At 37.6% G+C, this 20163-nt stretch overlaps 1 protein-coding gene and 1 pseudogene across 1 annotated transcript; one reads left to right on the forward strand and one right to left on the reverse strand.

The window, feature by feature from the left end:
* The first annotated feature begins 2283 nt into the window (after positions 1-2283).
* Positions 2284-19961, forward strand: IL22RA2 (interleukin 22 receptor subunit alpha 2). The gene is made up of 5 exons (XM_006915424.1): positions 2284-2344; positions 5322-5457; positions 7714-7892; positions 18633-18802; positions 19812-19961. Exons 1-5 carry the CDS (start codon positions 2284-2286, stop codon positions 19959-19961), a joined length of 696 nt encoding a protein of 231 aa, XP_006915486.1.
* On the reverse strand, positions 14230-14348 carry LOC112482638 (annotated as a pseudogene).
* Positions 19962-20163: the final 202 nt, after the last annotated feature.

The following is a 20163-nucleotide window of genomic DNA, read 5'->3' on the forward strand; positions in this document are numbered from 1 at the left end:
TAAAAATAATTAATAATAATTCATTAGTTAGATGAATTATTGGCATGCTGGAAGCCACCAGGAGAAAAGAAGAGAATCAAGTCTGTCCAAAGCAGAGGCTTAGGAAAATTCTCTCCAGACCCAACACAGAGGAGACATCCACTTTCACTGTCAAGGTGGACTCTTCTTGCTGAAGTTTGGGGTGGACAGTGAGATACACGGGGGAGAAAGTAGGGAATGAGTTTGAAGTCAGTATTTCATGACTGAGGCAAAGTAGAGCAGAAGTCCCCATTATCTTTAATCTTTTTACTTTCCAAAGCCAATGTCATTTCATTTGAAAAAATTCTGTACAAATTCTTCTGCTTCCAAACTGGTGGGATTTTAGAATTTAATTTTATCTTTTCATCTACCTTGAAGCACTGTTGGCAGTGTTGGCTTTTAATTCAGATTATGGTATCACACAATTAGAGAGTTCATTGAATGGTTAGAGGACTGAGTTGGTTTTTGAAATTTAACATAGCACAAAAGCTCCCATGTCTTTGAGAGAATTCGGTTTTTAGTATATTCTAAGCTCTTCTCCCTTTCCCCACTAATTTCCTCTTATTTGTTCTACAAAGTCAGTAACCTAGTGGAAACCCTAATTTCATTCTCTGCTGTTCTACGTATTAAGCCTTGACTTAAAATATTTTTTCTTTTTCTTCTTAACTGGAATTTGGAGCAATTTGATTGCTTCGAAACAAGAGCTATCGGTATTGAAGATATTAAACATCAATAGTTAAAACCCAGATTATCATCTCCCCTTTAAAAACCAAGATTAATGCAAAGCCCAGAGTTCAGTGGGTAAGAACAGCAAGGAAGTGAAGGACGATGCTGAGAAAGCAGGAAGACGAGGAGCGACAAGATGGTGCAAAGAGAATCTAAGATATACTGCAAGTTTCTTCTTTGAAAACCTAAGTTAGTTTATAAGCAATGGAAACTTCACTTGGAAGAGATAAGGAGCCTGGATTCAGAAGTATGGTACAGCGTGGAGGTACCAGAAAACCTGGTGTTATTTTTACAAGCCCCTCCATTCTGTTCTGGCAGGATGTCATCTTGCCCTTTGAGAAGTAGGTTTTGAGAAGACAGGGACAGTGTCTGTCTTATTTGCTGCTGTGTATCCTTGTTGCTGAGAACAATGCCTAGTACATGACAGTGCAGCAAATGTTGAATGTGAATGAATGAATAAATGAATGAATGAGTACTGCTCAGCAGCCATCACTATTCCTTACTAACGAGGCTATTCTACCAAGAACCTGAGAGAGGCTACACAAGAAGCAAAAGAAGCCAGAATATATTTCCTCTTTTGACCTAAAGAGCCTCCTTTTTAAAAAAAAAAAAAATCTTTATGACTTTCTTGTATTTTAATGTACCATTTTAGTGCCTTAAAAAAATGTGGTAATTTTTTTTTTTTTTTTTTTGGTGAGAAAGATGCTATAATGAATCATGGGCAAAGAACAGATGACCTAATTTGATCAGATTTCCAAGAAGATATGCAAAAAATATAATGTAGCTCAAAATGATATCTCTACATTCATCCTTTTAAGGACTCATTTGGTTTCACACACTCCAAATCCTTATCAGATTGCTGGGAACTGAAGGTGGGAATGTAAAAGGAAGAGGCATTAGCAGAGTGAGGCTCAGGGCCCCCGTGACAGACGAGTGTGGCAGGGAGCAGTGTAGAGATCCAGAGGGTGTGGAGGGTATGAGGTGTACCAGGGAGGTTAGTCAGGAGTTTCCAAGAAGGGAAGAAAAGAAAAAATTAATCAGAGACCCCATCTGCTTTGAACCACTGCCAGGAGCCCTGATAATTACCACTGCTAAACATATATCACTCAGTACCACCCAATAAACCAAATTCTGGTCACTGGCAGGCTTTTTGGCTCCAAGGGCCAGATTACTTTAAGATCTCATGAGTTGCTCCATTCACTCACCTGTGAGCACCTTGCACAATTCCTGCCCTACCCTGCCCTCCAGTCCGCCAGCCCTCAGCGTTTTTGCCTTTTCGTAGCTAAGGATGCCCCAGTCCCAACAAAATCAAGCTTCCACATCGAAGTAACTTAGAGCAAATGGTTTTCAAAGCAATTCTACTTTCATAATCTCCCTAAAATAATAAAATGTATTAGCAAATGAAATCATATTTCCTTCAAGGAACTGTTGTAAAACTCAAGAGGATGCTCAGCGTGAGGATTCTAGCTTCCCTTTCTGTCCAGAGAAGCGTTCTCGTTGAGGGGAACATTGGTTGCCTGACCAGTCACACTTGCAACCATGACGCCTAAACATTGCTTTCTAGGCTTCCTCGTCAGTTTCTTCCTGACTGGTGTAGCAGGTAAGTGCTTCATTTCTTTTTAATTGCTTATATTTTTGTCATCTGAGTGTGCTCAAGGGACTGTTAGAAATGGCACTGGCACTTTTCTGGGCTTTGTAAAAATTTCAGCTTTCTTCTGTCATGAAATGGTCAGAACAGATATGCAGTCAGTTTCTATCTGCAGTGTGAATAACTCCACGTGGACACACTGAGCAGCTACTAGAGAGGAGGCGCTCTAGTGGATGCAAAAAACTTTATATAGGAGAAGTGTATATCCATCTCTCTGTCTCCTTAGCACTTCTTTTGTCTGCAGGAGGCTGATAGCGCAGTGGGTACAAGCAGTCTCCTAAGCCAGACCAAGTCTGGATCTCAGTTCTCCCATTTACTTTTTAGGAAAACTTGGGTAATTGACTTAATTGTACCTCAATTTCCTCATCTATAGAATGGGAATTGGACATATTGTGAGGATTAAATGAATTAACATATGCCGAGTGGTTCGAGCGATGCCTGGCACAGAACTGAGACTGTAAAAAGCATGTGAGAAATTTCTCTGGGTATTCATAGACAGCTCTTCAAGAGCAGAGAGCATCTTATCACTCCAGCATACCTTTGAGCAAGGTTATTAGAACCCCCAGTTAACAGATGGGTATCTCTCAGTGTAAGTGGCTCAAGTAACTTTCCCAAGACTGTATTGTTGCCCAGTGACTGATAACATAAAAACAATTCAAGTCTCCATCTCCTAGAAATGTGTGGATTTGTAAAGACTATGCTTTAGGTCCTTGGTAATACCAAGGACTCAATTAGCAAAATATGGCAGGAATTCACATGCTACCAAAATGATCCTGGCTCTGTACCTTACCAGGCCTATAAACTTAGGCAAGACATGCAACTTATTTAAGTCTCAGCTTCTCTATTGTAAACTATAATAATAAAAATACCTGCCTTATTGGGTGGTCGCAGGAATGAAATAAGATGTAAAGTGTCGAGCACTGTGTCTGACAGATGTTTAATGTTCAGTGAATGCCTGTGGGAGAAGGAGAAAAGGAAGGATATCTCCAGCCTCCAGTTGTTCTGTTTCCTCCATTAGTTCCACTCTTCCAAGGCTTCGCTCTTAGTTTTCTGCGGTAGATGACAGTCAGGGTCTGGAGTAAGAGTGCCCAGCTACAAAATCAGCTTCATCATTTGCTGCTGTGCAAGTTCCTTCAGCTCTCTAGGGCTTAATTTTTTCGTCTGTAAGAGAAAGAACCCAATAATACCCTTTTCATAGAAGAGCTGGACACAGTAAATGAATGAACACAGGTAAAAGTCCCTCAGTGTCTGGGTCAGAGTGATTTGCTATTATCTGTGATGGCAGTAGCAGTGGTGGTATTATAAAAACAAGAGAAGAAATTCATAGGCAGATGAGATAAGGGTCATTGAGCCATCTCTCTTCACAGCAGCAAGTCAGCTCCAGGCAGGGAATTGCCTAGGAAATTGTGCTCGTTATCTCCTCAAAACCTCTGGAATTTTTATGTCCCAAAATTTTATGATTGATTAGGTAGTGATTTCGGTGAGCAAAATCAACAGTGGCAATAGACTTTTACAAGTCCATGCTACCATTTGATGCACTGAAGGAGGTCTAGAAAATAAAAACAAAAAACAAAAAACAAACAACAATATTAACACTACTTGGCAAAAATAAACACCTAAGGAAACAGCCCCATGCATTAAAAAATAACAAATCTTGAATATTCAGAGCTGACATCAAGAGTCAAAGTTTATTAATACTTGCAACGCACCTAAACGAAGAGTAACTCAAATGGCAAGTTAGAGTCCCAGCTTGCATAGCCTCTTCAGCAAAGAGCAATACATTTGTAGAGACATGACAGGACAAATAAAAGCAATTTTATTCTTCCAAGGGTGGCAAACTCTGGAAAAGTAAGTATGAGAAGAAATTAATAGAGCAAGTTTTGTTTGCAGATTTTTCTGGTGCCATCTCTGGGCTGATAAGACTCTGTTTTCAATAAAAGCGAAATTTATATCCTGCCTTTAGCCAGAAAAGGGAAGGGAGAGAGACAGAGCTTTTTCTGCATTTGCCGCTTAATTGTCTTCAACTCAAAATAATTTTTATGTCAAAGAGGCATATTTTGGAGTGATATATTCTTGTTTTCTTCAGACTCTAGAATAAAATTTTGTCAAAAGTCTCTTGCCTCCATGGGACTAAGCGCAGGTGACATTGGGCCACCTGTGTTACATGACCTGAGGAAAAAAGCAGAAGTCATGCCAGTGCAATATCATCCCTTTTCCTGCCGAGATTGCTATTGAGACCCTTCTCAGGAACAGCAGGCCCAATGCCAAGGTCTTGGGCAGTCTCCCTCGATAGCATGGACCGGTTTATCTGAGCAATTATGTTTGAGTACTGGGAGCCAGGATGCAGGCAGGTAAGTGCAGCCATTCAGGAGTGGAACAGCAAAGGTTGACCTACCTGGAATAAAGCCAGATCAGCTGGGAGAGGTGGAGGACACTGAGGCAGGACCCAGAGATTACTCAAGAAGCTGAGAAAGGAGGAATCGAATGTTGGGTGGAGGTCCTGGAGCCAAAATTGATCCCAGGTAAAATTTTGCCTCAGAGTAGCAGAAACACACAGCTCCCAGGAAGGTGAGTCAGTGGCCTTGGTATGGGTCTTTCATCTCAGTCATTACTTTCCATCATCATCAGGGAGGGAAATGAGGACACTATTTTTTCAGTGCTATTTCTTTCTTCTACAGTTTAGGAATGAGATGGAAGGAGATCTCTTACGTGTTTATAATCTGGAACACAATTGTTCTGAAACTTTAGCATGCATAAAAATCATTACACTGAAGATGCAAAATGTTCGTTTCTGGGCTCCGCCTCTACCATCTGTGTTTATAGCAATCATTTTAGGGAATTCTGGTGAAGGCGTTACATCGAAACCTATTGCTAATAACAATGGTGCACGTATCAATGTTTGGTGTTTTTCCTTTTCTTATTATTTTAGAAACTCAGCCTGCCCATGAGTCTCTGAAGCCTCAGACAGCATATTTTCAATCACGAAATTTTTATAACATTTTGCACTGGCAGCCTGGGAGGGCTTGTGCCAACAACAGCAGCGTCTACTTTGTGCAGTATAAAGTGTAAGTAATTTAAGCTTCCTCTCGCCGGTAGGGACAGGAGTGTCTTATCTCTCCCAAAGGCTGTATGATGACACAAAACGCATGATGATGTGCAGTCTGTTGGGGACATATTGTCATCCCATGGAGACCCAGCACCAAGTCCTTAAAGGTTCAGCTTTTGGAATCACAACAAAGCCTGGCACATGGTGGGCTCTTAACACATATTTGCCAAGTGAATATTGGAAGCAAATTGCTTAGCACGTAATAGGTACTCAATTAAGTTGACACTATGGATACTTGAACAAGTTGTGGGACACCTGAATGCCCACAGGCAGTCATTTTAGAAGTCATTTTTTAAGAGTAGGTTTACTATTTGAAAAATTCCTTTCAAAAATTAATGTCTCCTGTAAGTATGAACACAAATTGGAACGTGCTGCTGCGTGTTCCTCTCATGTCATCATCCAGCTAGCTCTGGTGGATTGTAGCCAAAACTCACATACAATCAACACCTTTCCTGGACTGAGGCCTGGAAACAGAAACTCCTGATTTGCAAATGGCAGGTTTTCCCACTTACACATTTCCTGGGGGTTTTTTGAGGCTCTTCCTATTCTCACATAGTTTGAAATGCTGGCTGAGCATAAGACAAGAGATATTACAGTTTACCTTTCATCGTTAGAAATTCAGAAAACCGGTTGCAGCCACGGACCAAAATAGCCATTTTTATTCCATAAATTCATCAATGTCACTCCAGCATGGGGCAGGTCCAAGGTCAGATTTTTTCATGAATTAACCTCTCACTAACTTCAGAAGGCATATTTCTAGAAGTTTATTGGTCTTTAACTGATGTTGATTTTCTCAACATACTTTGTATAGCAATTGCAAAATTTACAAATCTTTAAAATAAAGATTTCTCCATTCCAAAAATATATTTGTGCATAGTTGCAGATGCTTCCAGCACATAGGAAGTAGGATTGGGGCTCTCTTTGTCCCCCACCCCACCCCATTAGGCAATGTAGGTAGGTCTAAAGTGGTCCAATTTGTGGTCCAACATAAAAAGTGGATACAAGTTGCTTTACCGTGATACTAACGAAGATTAAACTTTAGGGCAACATGGAAGTATTTTATATTTGTAATTCTTTTTCTTAAAGAGGGTTCCCAAATGTATATAAAATTCAGAATACCTGGATCTATTCCTAGCTATGTGGTATTTTCAATAGCACAATGCAAATTTATATTTTTGAAATCTTTCATTTTCGTTCTATCCAGTTCACATGAGTCTAAAGTTAATGTCAGTTCCATTTGGGATAGGACAAAATATGAGGTGCCATATTATAGCTAAATTCAGCCAGCAAAGACAATGTCTCATCAATAAATAACAATTTAAAAAAGAAACATTAAGTTGTGCTTCACATATGTTGTTTATTCTACTTTAATGGTATCTTCTGGTTTAATGAAACTGCTGTCATATAGTTTACAAAGTACAGACACCAATAATAGTCCTCATTACGTGGCTAGAAAGTCATAGATTTCAAGTCCTTCATCAAATATTTTGGAAGCCTTTCTCCCCAGCCTCTAATTCCTGCTCTGTCCCCATCATCATCTTACTGCATTTTCTCTGATCTGCGACTGGTAAGAAAAGGAGCATTAATCTTTCATTGTGCTGTTACACCATCCCATAGTCTTAAGATGAATCAACCTATCAGCCTCTGTCTTACTACCTTTTGTTTTTTTATGGGTTTCTCTCCCTCTCTTCCAGCTCCTTATTATAGCACTCCTTATATTGGCCTCTCTACAACCCCCGCTTAATTTTCAATAAAGAAATTAACCATACGTGTTGGGTAAGCATCACTTGAGATGAAAAGTGGTAGCCACTTCTCAGAATCAGCCACATTACTCAATGGCAAACTGATGAGAAGTGAAGAAAACCACAAAGAGTTGAAACCTCAGAAGCATTAAGGATGTAGGGAACTAGTACTCAAAAATGGAAGTTGGTCCATACACCAGAAGAAAAATTTCACCAAGTATTTAAAAAACCCCAAACTCCTATGCTAGTGATACAGAAGGTATCAGGCTTGAGTTTATCATTCAGCAAGACAGCATTTTGGATAACAGGAAGCAGTCTTTTTAAAGATACTTAAGAGTAGCCATAAGCTTTCACAGTGGTACTAATATTGGAGGACAATATTCAACCAGTCTAAAACATTAATAGACTGAAAAAACTGCAGACTCCTTCAATGGTAGAAAGAAACTCAGGTATTTGTCTATTCCCTTCTATAGGTATGGACAGAAACAATGGATAAATAAAGAGGACTGTTGGGGTATTCAAGAATTCTTTTGCGACCTTACCAATGAAACCTCAGAAGCACAGGAGGCTTATTACGGAAGGGTGAGGACAGCTTCAGCTGGTATCCACTCAGGCTGGACCATGACGCAGCGTTTCTCTCCCTGGTGGGAAAGTGAGTTCCATGGAGTTTCTTTGCATTTGCTTTTCTTGGTTTTGAATAGCCCTCATAGAGTGTGGCTAATTATCAAGCCCTGTGCTTTGCTGAAGTCTACACCATCATCTCACTTAAACTAATTCTCAGAACAACCCTAGAAGATGGTTTTTACTATCCTTATTTTACAGCCCAGGAAATCAAGGCACAGAGGCTTCAGCAGCTGCCCAGGTCTCACACCCTTAGACAATCCTAGTAAATTGGTTTTAGATTTCGTATTTTGTCAGCCAAGCAACTTAAGGGCAGTGGAGTCAGCAGCTGCCCAGGTCTCACACCCTTAACCCTCATTGAGTTTCAAATTCTGCTGCATCTGACTGTAGAGCTGAAACTCTATCCTGCTGCTGAATTGTTACATTAAAGGGGAAAATTTTAAAAAAATTAGTTTTAGATAGCAAGAAAGGAGTCGTACTGCCATAGACCCCTCTTAAGCATAGGGATTAAGCTCTTGGAAATACTCATTAGAAAAATTTTCTGTTGAGGAAATTAATACTTTTTATTACCTCCCCTGGGGGAGACCAAAAGTTTATTCTCTATCAATTTCTTCATGATGTTTATTCTTTTTCTAATTTAGTCATAATCCAAGAATAATAATATTATAATCTAAGATGTAAACTATAAAATAAACCATTACCAACAGACTTTAAATAAAATAGTAGACAAAAGACAAAGAGAAAAAAGGGTGTTTAATGTCTATGTACAAAGATAAGTGTGACAAAACAAGAAAGAAAATATGGATATTTCTTACAATCCTAATAATTGCAACAGTCAAGAAGCTGTAGTTAATATTTATAACTTCTTCTATCATTGTTAACTCTACATTCACTTGTTTTTCAGCCAGCACCTCAGCTCTTCATTCTTGAGGAGTTTGAGTCCTTTTGATCTTCCCCATATAAACTTGACGTAATCTTATATTAATTTTTATTATCAAATGTAGAGTTCTAAGAAGCACCTCAGAGGAAACCAAGCATATGTCCACCTGGCCTTATTGTATATATAACAATTTTATGTCCCCTTGATAATCAGAATCAATCATCCTAGACAATACAAGGACTTCATTTTCTCCTCATTGGTTAAATGGCTCCAAGAGCTTCAAACAGGAGGCAGCCTCAACTTCCAATTCTTTGAAACCGTTGTTGTTATAAGCCAGTAGAATTAAGGATCACATGTATGGGAAACAAACCATTTCATTAGTTGTTCACTATGTGTAACAGTGAGAATTCCCCCACCTACTCCTACTTTTTGTGTCCTAGATCAATGAATTCTGTCCGTCAAAGAAATAGAACTGTGCATTGGTCACAAGATTAGAGCATATATTAATACCTGACAAGGTGTCGTCTCTCAAAATGAGCTTGTAATCATCCACTTCACCTTCCTATAAAGCCCGGGGTTTCTGAGTGATGGGATATATGGTAAGGCTTCACTTCTTCCACATTAACAGTTCTTCTGTCATAAGCAATGTATCATGGGGTATTATACTCCTGAATAAGGCATCTACTATATCCATGTTAGAGGGTAGTCAGGAGGATCGCTGATTAAATCATAAAGCAGAGAAGACAGATCTATAATTGAAAAGTATCCATTCCAGCATCACTTATCCTCTCCCTGTTGAAAGGGATCAAAAAATTTACTACATAAAATGAACTATACTAGAAGTTCAGCATTGGTTCTTCTTACTGGGATTTTGGACACACTCAGCAGTGTCAGTCCAGCCTTAATATGAGGAAGTTCATATAGTTGAGTCTACATATAGCCTCCATCCCTTTCGCCCAACCATTTTGTTCATAACTAATCAAGCGAGTATGGGACACTGGGGAAATAAGTTTTCACTGTCTCCACCTAGATTTTTTAAACAGCTTTACTGAGATATAATTCACACCCCTTATAGTTACCCATGTAATGTGTACGACTCAATGTTTTTTAGTATATTCACACATTTGCATAGCCATTACCCACCATCAATTTTCGAACATTTTCATCACCTCAGAAAGAAACTCCATACCGTATGGCTATCACTCTCCTATTCTGTCACTTCTCCAGCCCTTCAGTCCTAGGCAACCACTAATCTACCTTCCGTATCTATAAAATTCCCTGTTCTTGATATTTTACATAAATGAAATCGTATAATATGTGGTCTTTTGTGACTGGCCTCTTTCACTTAGCATGGTGTTTTCAAGGTTCATCCATGTTGTAGCACGTATGAGTACTTCCTTTCTTTTTGTGGCTGAATAATATTCCATTATATAAATATATCACATTTTATCCATTTCTCAGTTGATAGACATTTGAGTTGTTTTTACCTTTTGTCTACTATGAATAGTGCTCCTATAAACATTTGTGTACAAGTTTTTGTGTAGACATATGTTTTTATTTCTCTTGGGTATATACCTCAGGAGTGGAATTGCTGGGTCACATGGTAACTCTATGTTTAATCAGCTGATGAACTGCCAGACTGTTTTCCAAAGCAGCTGCACCCATCAGCAGTGTGTGGGGGTTCCCATCAGCAGTGTGTGGGGGTTCTCATTCTCCACATCCTTGGCAGTACTTACCTGACTTTTTAATTATACCTGTCATTTTGGGTTGATTTATGTATATGGTATGAGGTAAGTGTCCAATTCTTTGGTATTTGGTTATCTAGTTGTCCCAGCATCTTTTGTTGACAAGATTATTCTTTCCCCATTGAAAGATCTTGGAACCCTTGTTGAAAATCTGGTGGCCATAGACCTTTGGGTTTATTTCTGGACTCTCAATTGGATTCCATTTATAGATATATCTATTCTTGTGTCACTATCACACCATCATGTAATATTGCTTTGTAGTAAGTTTTGAAATTGGGAAGTGTGAGTCTTCCCACTTTGTTCTTTTTCAAGATTGTTTGGTTATTCTGAATCTCTTGTAATTCCATAGATTTTTGAGAACTCCCTTTTTATAGGCACTTTTTTGTTTGTGTTAACATGGATGCAGAAGTATTTGCTTAGGAGACCATACATATATATCTTCTCCAGACCTCCTTCGATAACCTGAGTAGTATAAAATGCTACAGCAGTCCACTTCTGGCTGGTGCCATCATGTCATGTAGAATCTTCCAGGAACAGGCTCCTTTTTATCCTCCGTTAAGTTAGCTGGTCATAGGAACTCCTCAAGAAGCTGTAAATATAGAGGAGGAAGAAACGATAAGATAGTAGGTGTAGATGCACTGGGAGCCACCTACTTTTGCAAATTAATTTGATGTCAAGACCAGCTAGAGGCTGGACTCATATAATCCTTTTTTACTTAATGTTGACAAGTTTCTGTGCATTTTATGACTTGCTGTAACAGAACTTGATGTATCAACCAGTTCATGATAAGAAGCTCAGGCCACATCATTCCTTGATATCCAAAGGTCAGGTGTTCATTTTCTATCAGGGCCCAGTTACAAGGAAGTCTGGAGCCTTTCTTTTCTTTTTCTTTTTCTTTTTTTTTTTAAAGAAAATTAGTCATTTGCTAAATAGGATATAACTTTTTTCCAAAAATTCAGGGGCCTGGAATTGTCATAGTTTCTATATAGCATCCTGATCTGACACAGTTGTTTTGAAAATTGTTGGATCTTCTTAATCATAAAGGACAAGTGGCAGGGCTGCCTGTTTGCAACATGGACTAGCTGAGAAGTCTGCCTCTTAGTCTGGGTCCCTCTCAAAGCTCAAAATCTTATGTGATACTTTGCAAATGGGTAGCACTACTAAATGTGATATGTGTTCCTTCCAAAATTCAGAGGCCTAACAAGCCCAGTGAATGTTCCTTAGTAATAGCGGATGCAAAATAAAGCGACTTATCTTTAACTTGAGAGGAAACATCTCAACTAACCCCAGAGAAAATTTAACACCAACATTCTGCTTCCATGTATCTTACTAAAGCATCTATAGTGACTAGTACTTTAGATACACCAAATTCAATGCGTATTGTGTTGTCGATTTAGTGGTCCTGTGAAAGGGTCAAAGATTCTGTAGGCAATATATGACAGAGAGTCAGGATGTCAATGGAAACCAAGTGAAATAAAACTGTTCTGATGCTTTCTAATTATTGGACAATGTTATTCTCTAAATTATATCTAAGGCTGTGTTGATTGGACTCTAGAACACAGACACTATAATGAATAGTATTTATACCATGGTCACCACCTGAGTTGTTTAGTTACTCATTTTATTATTCAAGACCCATCTTTTCCGGGGGGAGGGTATAAATCAAATAAATGAGTTAAATGGGGAAGTGATATATCTTACTACTTCTGCATCATTCAAGGAGATTCGATACACTAATCTCTGTAGTTTCCCCCAGGGATACAGTAGTACTCTTGATTTTCTATTTTGTCCGAAGAAGAAATTCCAGTGGCTTCAACTTGGCCTTTCATCCCATAATAACTTTCACGCCACAGCTCAGAGAACCAAAATGGAAATGGATTCTGACAGTTGTGTATATATCATTGAATTTGCTTTTATTACCTAACACTTATAAGAACCCACAACACATTCTGAGTCCCCACAGATTATCATCAACTCAGAATCAGGATTCATTATTGGCCAAAGGGTCTGTATTTACCTTTCTCCAGCTTGTAATTACCCTATGGGGAAAGATAAAAAAAAATTTTTTCTTAAAACTTATAGCATTACTTCACTTGCCTTCAAAATCTCACCCTAATGATCTAACTGATGCAATGTCCAATTAGATCCAAACAAATTGGATCATGTCCAAAATGCTAGATGCAATGGAATTGAGAAAAAAATCTTTTTTAATTTTCTAACTCTTCAACAAGCAGGAGGGTGGAATGAGAATTGGGCAAACCAATCCATGGTATCCAGCCCATTGTTTCTTGGAATAAGTTGAAATTCAAGCTCAATCCACTTCACCAACAATTCTCTAGGTGAGAAAAAGGAGATTGAATAACTAAGCTGGTACACAACAATGAGGAGAATTTTCAAAGTAATATAATTATTATATTCAAGCCAAAAAAGGGATCGAGTTTAAATTTATTCATCAAACAAAGCCTTCCTGATCATGGTTCATTAGGACAGTTGGTAAGATTAGCCAAAGACATTGACCGAGATGAAGTGAGGCTTTGCCTCAATTTAAATGGAAATAGTATTGAGTTGAGAATAGTTTGTGTTATTTCTATATGACCATCTCATTAAGAAAAACAACAACCACTGAAAAAGCCTTATGCCAGGACCTTTTAGGTAAAAGAGCGAGAAACACAGTGTATAAAACAGTAAAATTGGAGCTACTCTAATGGAAGCAATAGTGAGGAGCCCTGCCCTCGCCCTCCAGCTTTGCCCTCTCCTGCCATAGATCCTGAGCCTTTCTAAAGAACATGTTTTGGGACAGCATGTTCTTAAAGTTTGTGATATGGGCCTAATGAGCCAACTGAATACATTGACTCACCTACGAACTATTTCTGAGCAGCAGGGGTTATTTCAGGTAAAAAGATTCTGGTTCCTCGTGTCTATCTAGAGACAAAGCAAGATCTTTTTTAAAAGCTTAAGTCAAAAGCAGCATTTGAGGTTCAATAAGATTTCGACAATAGCTAACCCCACAATTTCCTGGGCTAAAAATAGTTGTAGTGTTTTGGAGTAGGCCTGATTTTCTAATGGAGAGGACTAAGATCAGATTAAATCATTGCTTTGTCTCTTTATTTATTCAGTAATTATTTGTAAGGCACTTACTATGTTCCAGGTATTATACAAAGCCCTAAGGAACAAATAGCAAGCACAGCAGACACAGATAAGTCTCTTTCCTCATAGAGCTTTCTGTTTAATAAGGAAGCCAGCATTAAATAAAAACAATCATGCCAACAAACATAAAATAATACCAATGACAGGTAGTACAAAAGACATGCACAGTGCTATTAGAGCCTAGTCAAACAAGGACCTGATCAGGGACTTCTAGAAAAGCATTTCTGGGAAAATGATGCTTGAGCTGATACATAAAAATGAATAGAGGTTAACTAAGTAAAGATGGTATAGTAGAGCATTTCAGGCGAAGGGAAGAACATTGGTGAAGCCCCTCCAGCAGAAGGAAGCATGGCAAATACCAGAAACTGAAAGACTACTGGTATAGTGAAGAAGAAAAGGCAGGAAAAAATCTGAAATGGGTTGGGAATGGAGAGATTGGTCATGAATGGGAATTTTCCATTATGGAGTTATGACCTCCTCAAAGAAAGTATAATTTTACATTTTTAAAAAAATTTTTTTAGGCGAGGCAAGCCTTAGTTGACCTCACAGACTGCAAGGACCTTGTCAGCTTACAATCTCTTATTTTTTATTTTTTATGCCTATAGTACTTGGTCTTCCTAGGTGATCTCCCATCCAAGTACTAACCAGGCCCGACCCTGCTTCGATTCCGAGATCAGACGGGATTGGGCTTGTTCAGGGTGGCATGGCCATAGATGAAAATGTAATTTTAATCAGGGGCCACATGATCAGTTTTGTGTATTGAAAAGACACTTTGGCTATATTTGGGAGTACAGAACAGAAAAAGAACAGATCGGACATAGGTAAGTAAAATAGTAGATTCCTGTAATAATCTACAGGAGACAGGAGTTGGCTTGAATTAGGATAATGAAAAGGGGTATAGAAATTTTATTATTGGAGGGCACTGGGTAGGAAAAACTGGCAAGGCTTGGTAATGGGTTGAATATAATGATAAGGGAGAAGGATATGCCAAGGATAACCTCTGGCTTGCATAGCTAGATGAATTACTGAAATGTTTTTGATGGAGTTTGAAGGGAAAAGACCAGAGAAATGGGGTGCAGGGTAATCGAGATCACAAGTTCAATTTTGAATATGTTGAGTTTAAGATGTTTTTCAGACACCCAAGAGAAATATTTATCCAGATCCAGGACAAGAATGTTAGAATTGTGTTCATTATCTGAGAGAGAATGAATTATACATCATACTAGTTTACAAAACTGAGCAGTGACTCATTCTTCTCATTTTGCAGTGGTAGATAACTGGTCAATTTTCACTAGAATTTTGAGGATGGAAAACAGGAACAGGATTACATATCAAACACTCTGCAGGATTAAAGTGTAAATAAAGGGGAATTCCTTTTCATTTAAACAATTAGGCAAAAATTCCAACATAATTGAAAAATAAATTAACAACTTCTGGTTCCAGATTAAATAGCCAGGGGAAGGATGGGGTGGGGTCGGAGCTCCTTTTCTAAAATGCTTAGAAATTCTGGATAAAATATAACACATTCTCTTAACACTACAGAGGAGCATAAAAGAAAATAAAGGAAATCTCCAGGGGCCAAAACAAAGTAGCTGGGGAAACCAGAGGATAAGCAAAGTTCCAGGGCCTGAGGATGTTTGCCCAACTTGGTAACCAGACTCCGGCTGGGGCAGAGGACAGGGTCCGAAGCCAGCACAAGTTGGGGAGTTACAACTAGTACCCCATAAAATCTTGGCCCTCAAAGATTTGAAGAGCAGACTGAGGAAAGAGCAGACTCAATTGAAGAGCAGACTCAGGAAAGCCTTCCCATGAAAGAGAAGAAACAAAAAAGGGCTTATGTTTCTTTCAGTCTTGACTCTGTTAGGAATCAATTATTTCCTAAATTCATAAAGGCCTGAGATTCAAATACATACAACTTTCATGTTTTTAGAAAATACCACCTTGAGATTGTACCAAGCTGATTGTGCCACAGGACACCTTGCAAATGCAAAGTGAAATACTTAACCCAGCATTCAGAAGCAACACAACACATAAATGGTCATTTGATCTATGTCTAGCATAGTAACTATAGTCTTTTAAATATATGAGACTGGATCAATTGGGAAACAATAAATCTTGGGCCCCTATATCACCCATTTACAAAACCAAGTCTGGATGGATAAAAACAATAAAACTTGGCAACTACAGCCAAGGATCAAATTTGACCTACATCTATTTTATAAATAAAATTTTATTGGAGCATAGTCACGCCCATTCCTTTACATTTTGTCTATGATGGCTTTCGCACGCACTACAATGGCAAAGTCTTAGCGTAGTTACAACAGAGAAATATACGGTCCACAAAGCCTAAAATATTTATCTGCCCTTTACAGAAAATATTTGCAGACTACTATTCTATAATGTAACATGAGAAAATATTTGCACGGCTTTGGAGTAGGTAGACCCCAAAAGTACTAATGATGAAGGAAATAACTGATAAACTGGACTACACTAAAATTAAGAACTTCTATTTATCAAAATATACCATCAAAATAATGAAAATGCAAGCCACAGAGAGAAGATATTTTCAATGCATGTATTTGACAAAGGACTATGTCTAGAATGTACAGCAAACTCTTACAAATCAATAATAAAAAAAAGACAACCAGTTAAAAAATGGGCAAAATTTGTAAATAGGCTCTTTACAGAAGAGAATATCCACATGAGCAATTAACAAATGAAATTACAGTAGTCATCAGGGAAAAGCAATTTAAAAATACAATGAATTGCTATACACATTTATCAGAATGACTAAAATTAAAATTTTTTGAAATAATAATGACAGTGTTAGAATGTGAAAAATGGGAACTTTCATATACTGCTGAATATAAATTGGTGCATCCACTGTGGAAAACTGGCAATATCTATTTATCACCCAGCAATTCCATTCTTATATTCTCAACAGAATGCATGTTTCACAAATGACATATGAATGAAGATGTTCATAGCAACTTTACTCATAATATCCCAAAACTAGAAACAACCTAAAAGTCTGTGAATAACACAATAGGTAAACTGTGATACTCATACAATTAAACAGCAATCAAGAGAACAAACTATTGATACACACACACACACATATACATTAGTTTATAGGGCTGCCACAGCCAAATACCACAGACCAGGTGTCTTAAACAACAGAAATTTATCTTCCCACAGTTTTGAAGGCTAGAAGTCCAAGATCAAGGCGCCAGCAGTGTTGGTTCCTTCTGAGGTCTCTCTCTTTGGCTTATAGATGGCTGCCTTCTTGCTGTGGTCACATGGTCATCCCTCTGTGCTCACACATATCCACATCTTCTTGTAAGGACATCAGTCATTTTGGATTATGGCCCATCCATACCACCTACATGACTTCATTTTACATTAAAGGCCTTGTTTCCAAATACAGTCACATGCTGAGTTACTTGGGGTTAGGAATTCAACTTATGAATTTGGAAGTGACACAATTCAGCCCATAATTATACATATAAATAAAAGTGAAAGAAGCTAGACACAAAAGAGTGTATATTATAAATTCTAAAAACTAATATACATGGCACTAGAAGTAAGGACAATTGTGGTTATCTTCCAGGATTAAGTAATTGGAGGGGACATGAAGGAAGTTTCTGGGTGCTGGTAATGTCCTATTTCTTGATCTGGGTAGTAGCTATATAAGAGCATCTATTTGTAAAGATTTGTTGAGTTGTATCTTTATGATTTATATATTTGTCTCTATCTATCTTAAAGGTCAATGAAAAGTTTATTTAAAATAAAAAATCAAACCAGAGCAACAAAAAAGAAAGTATCAACTTTTACATATGTGCTCACAATAAAAACATAAGGAAGCAGACTGACATAAGCAAGTGTGGAAAAAACAAGCACTGACCAGACCAGCGCTTCAAGTATTGTAATGTTGAAAGCAGATAATAAAATAAATGAGTTTATAGATATAACAGAATAAAAACATAATCAAAGGACAAAAATTTATTTTTTTTAAAGACAGGTAGATTGAAAAATACCTAAATAGATCTCTTAGAATAAAAAATATATAATCATTGAGATTAAAATAAAATTGGGGGGGTTAAAAATCAGTTTATACATGACTAAATAGTAAATTGCTAGACTGCAAGACAGATCTGAAGAAACCATTCAGAATACTCTGTTGAGAAAAAAAGAAATATATAAGAGAAGTTAATACATGGAGAATCAAATAAGAAATTCTAACAGATGTTGATCAAAATTCCAGAAGAAAAGCATCTATCTATCATCCATCTCTCTCTCTCTCTTCCCCCCTCCCCCGCTTCATTGATCTACCTATCTATGTATCAATTGATCATGGCTAATTTTCAAGAATTATAAAAGATATGAATCTGCAAACTGAAAATATACAATGAATACAAACAAGAAAAGAACAACAAAATTCATAAAAGAATTAAGTCCACCTAGAATTACTATAGTTAAGCTGGGGAAAATTAAAGTGACTATTAATTTATACAATTTTCTTTCCTAGTTAATAATGATTTGATTATTGATACTAAAATGCAAGAACCAAAAATTCTTTCTTGATCCTTCCTGTGCTGTCTCACAGTATATAACATAAACCTGTTGAATTAATTTTATAGCAATAAGTCTTCAAATGGTTTTAGAGCTGCTTTGAAATTTTACTTATTTAAGAATCTACAAAATATTTGTTTTACCCTAAGATCTCTCTCAAATAACTTTTTAAACTTCATTTTCCAAAATAATCACTGCAGGCTATGGAAATGATTGATAAATGTCCTCTTAAAACTGAAACAGAATTTATTAGTTTGTGCAAATAAAAATTTATCTTCAAAGAAACTTCTTAAATATTTACATTTTAGGTGTCAGCAGTATCTCTTCATAATGATTTTTGCCAGGTCTCTGAATTTAATGACTTGTTGTTATGCATAATGTGTCCATGTGAAATATAATTTGCCAAAATTTCCTATTCTTTCTCCAGCAAAAATAGATCCTCCAGTCATGAATATAACCCAGGTTAATGGCTCTTTGCTGGTGATTCTCCATGCTCCAAACATGCCATATAGAAACCAGAAAGGAAAAAATGTATCAATGGAAAATTCCTATGAGCTGGTATACCGAGTCTTTATAATTAACAATTCCCTAGAAAAGGTAAGTTCAGATAAGAATATTTTTTTATTTTGTTCATTTCATATCTTTTTATTTAGTTCATTTGACTAACATTTTAGCCATATATGAGTAGCCTCTTTCATGCTACTCTATCTCTTTCTTTTTCCTTATCTTTTTTCAGTTCCTTCTCACTTTCACCCTCACTGATAAGCAATTAGTACTTGACATTACCGTTAGTGTGTGTGTGTGTGTGTGTGTGTGTGTGTGTGTGTGTGTGTGTGTATGCATTTGCATCTATTCAGTCACTCAATCTGTCTCCACTTAATCTTCCCTGTGTAAAGATTGGTATTAACAATATTTAATTTCATTTGACTGCCACAAATATTCATTTTTATAGACTTTCCACATCTTATTTTAAAGTGGCTTTTGGATCAGAGCATAATATGTTTGTGCCAGTTTTGCTATGTTATTCTAATTCATTGTCGGGGCCTTTTATCTTGGTTTGGTAGTTAAGTAAATATTTCTTTTTGGATGTCCATCTAAGACAGGGTTCCTTTGGCTATAAGAAACAGAACCCCATTCAAACTGGTTCAAAAAGGAAAGAGGAGGAGAGGGGGGAGTTTTATCAGGAGATAATAAGCAATCTTATGGACAGCCAGAAGCAAGAAATAAAGTGCTGCCAGGCTTTTATAGTGACTGGGAAGGAGAAATGGAGAAGCAAATCTTAAAAAAAATCCCACTCTGCCTCTCTGTGACCACATGTTGCGTGTCTACAGCTGTCTCCAAATTTACTTCATTCTCATCACTGCAGAGTTCAAATTCTTAAACAAGACACTGACCACTGAGTCAATCAGTCGGCAGCCCTCATGTAGTACCTACAAAGCCACGCGACCTGCCTCTTTCTCAGTCTGCTTTCCAGGACTCTGGAGAAAAAGGATGTGAGAAGAAGTCATACTGTGACCGGAAACAACTTATAGGTTTTATCAAAAATAGAACAAATCAGTGACTTATTGAAAACCATTTATCATCTCTTATTTTCCCCTGTTCACAGAAGCGAAAGGTATATGAAGGAGCTCATGGAGTTGTTGAACTTGAAGCTCTAACACCTCACACTAGTTACTGTGTAGTAGCTGAAATATATCAGCCCATGCTAGACAGAAGCAGCCAGAAAAGCGAAGAGAAATGTGTGGAAACTCCTTGAAGTGGCATGGAGCTGTCCGCGATATGGAAATCAAAAGCTCCGAGAATGGAGTGGCTCGTGTTTGAAGCGTCTCATTGAAAACTGTTTTTGTATTTTCTTAAAGCAATGTCACACTTTGCGGACTTCTTTGTCCATTCTTTCTTCTTTTTGTAACTAAATTTGTAAACTAAATTTAAGCAGTATCCACCCTTCGCCAAAAAAC

The sequence above is a fragment of the Pteropus alecto genome, unplaced genomic scaffold (assembly GCF_000325575.1).
Source record: "Pteropus alecto unplaced genomic scaffold, ASM32557v1 scaffold185, whole genome shotgun sequence".
Taxonomy (NCBI): domain Eukaryota; kingdom Metazoa; phylum Chordata; class Mammalia; order Chiroptera; family Pteropodidae; genus Pteropus; species Pteropus alecto.

Coding starts and splice junctions, on each gene's coding strand:
- IL22RA2 (XM_006915424.1), top strand. CDS start 2,284: ATGACGCCTAAACATTGCTTTCTAGGCTTCCTCGTCAGTTTCTTCCTG. Junction 5,458..7,713: donor TACTTTGTGCAGTATAAAGT/GTAAGTAATTTA, acceptor TCCCTTCTATAG/GTATGGACAGAAACAATGGA. Junction 7,893..18,632: donor TTTCTCTCCCTGGTGGGAAA/GTGAGTTCCATG, acceptor TTCTTTCTCCAG/CAAAAATAGATCCTCCAGTC.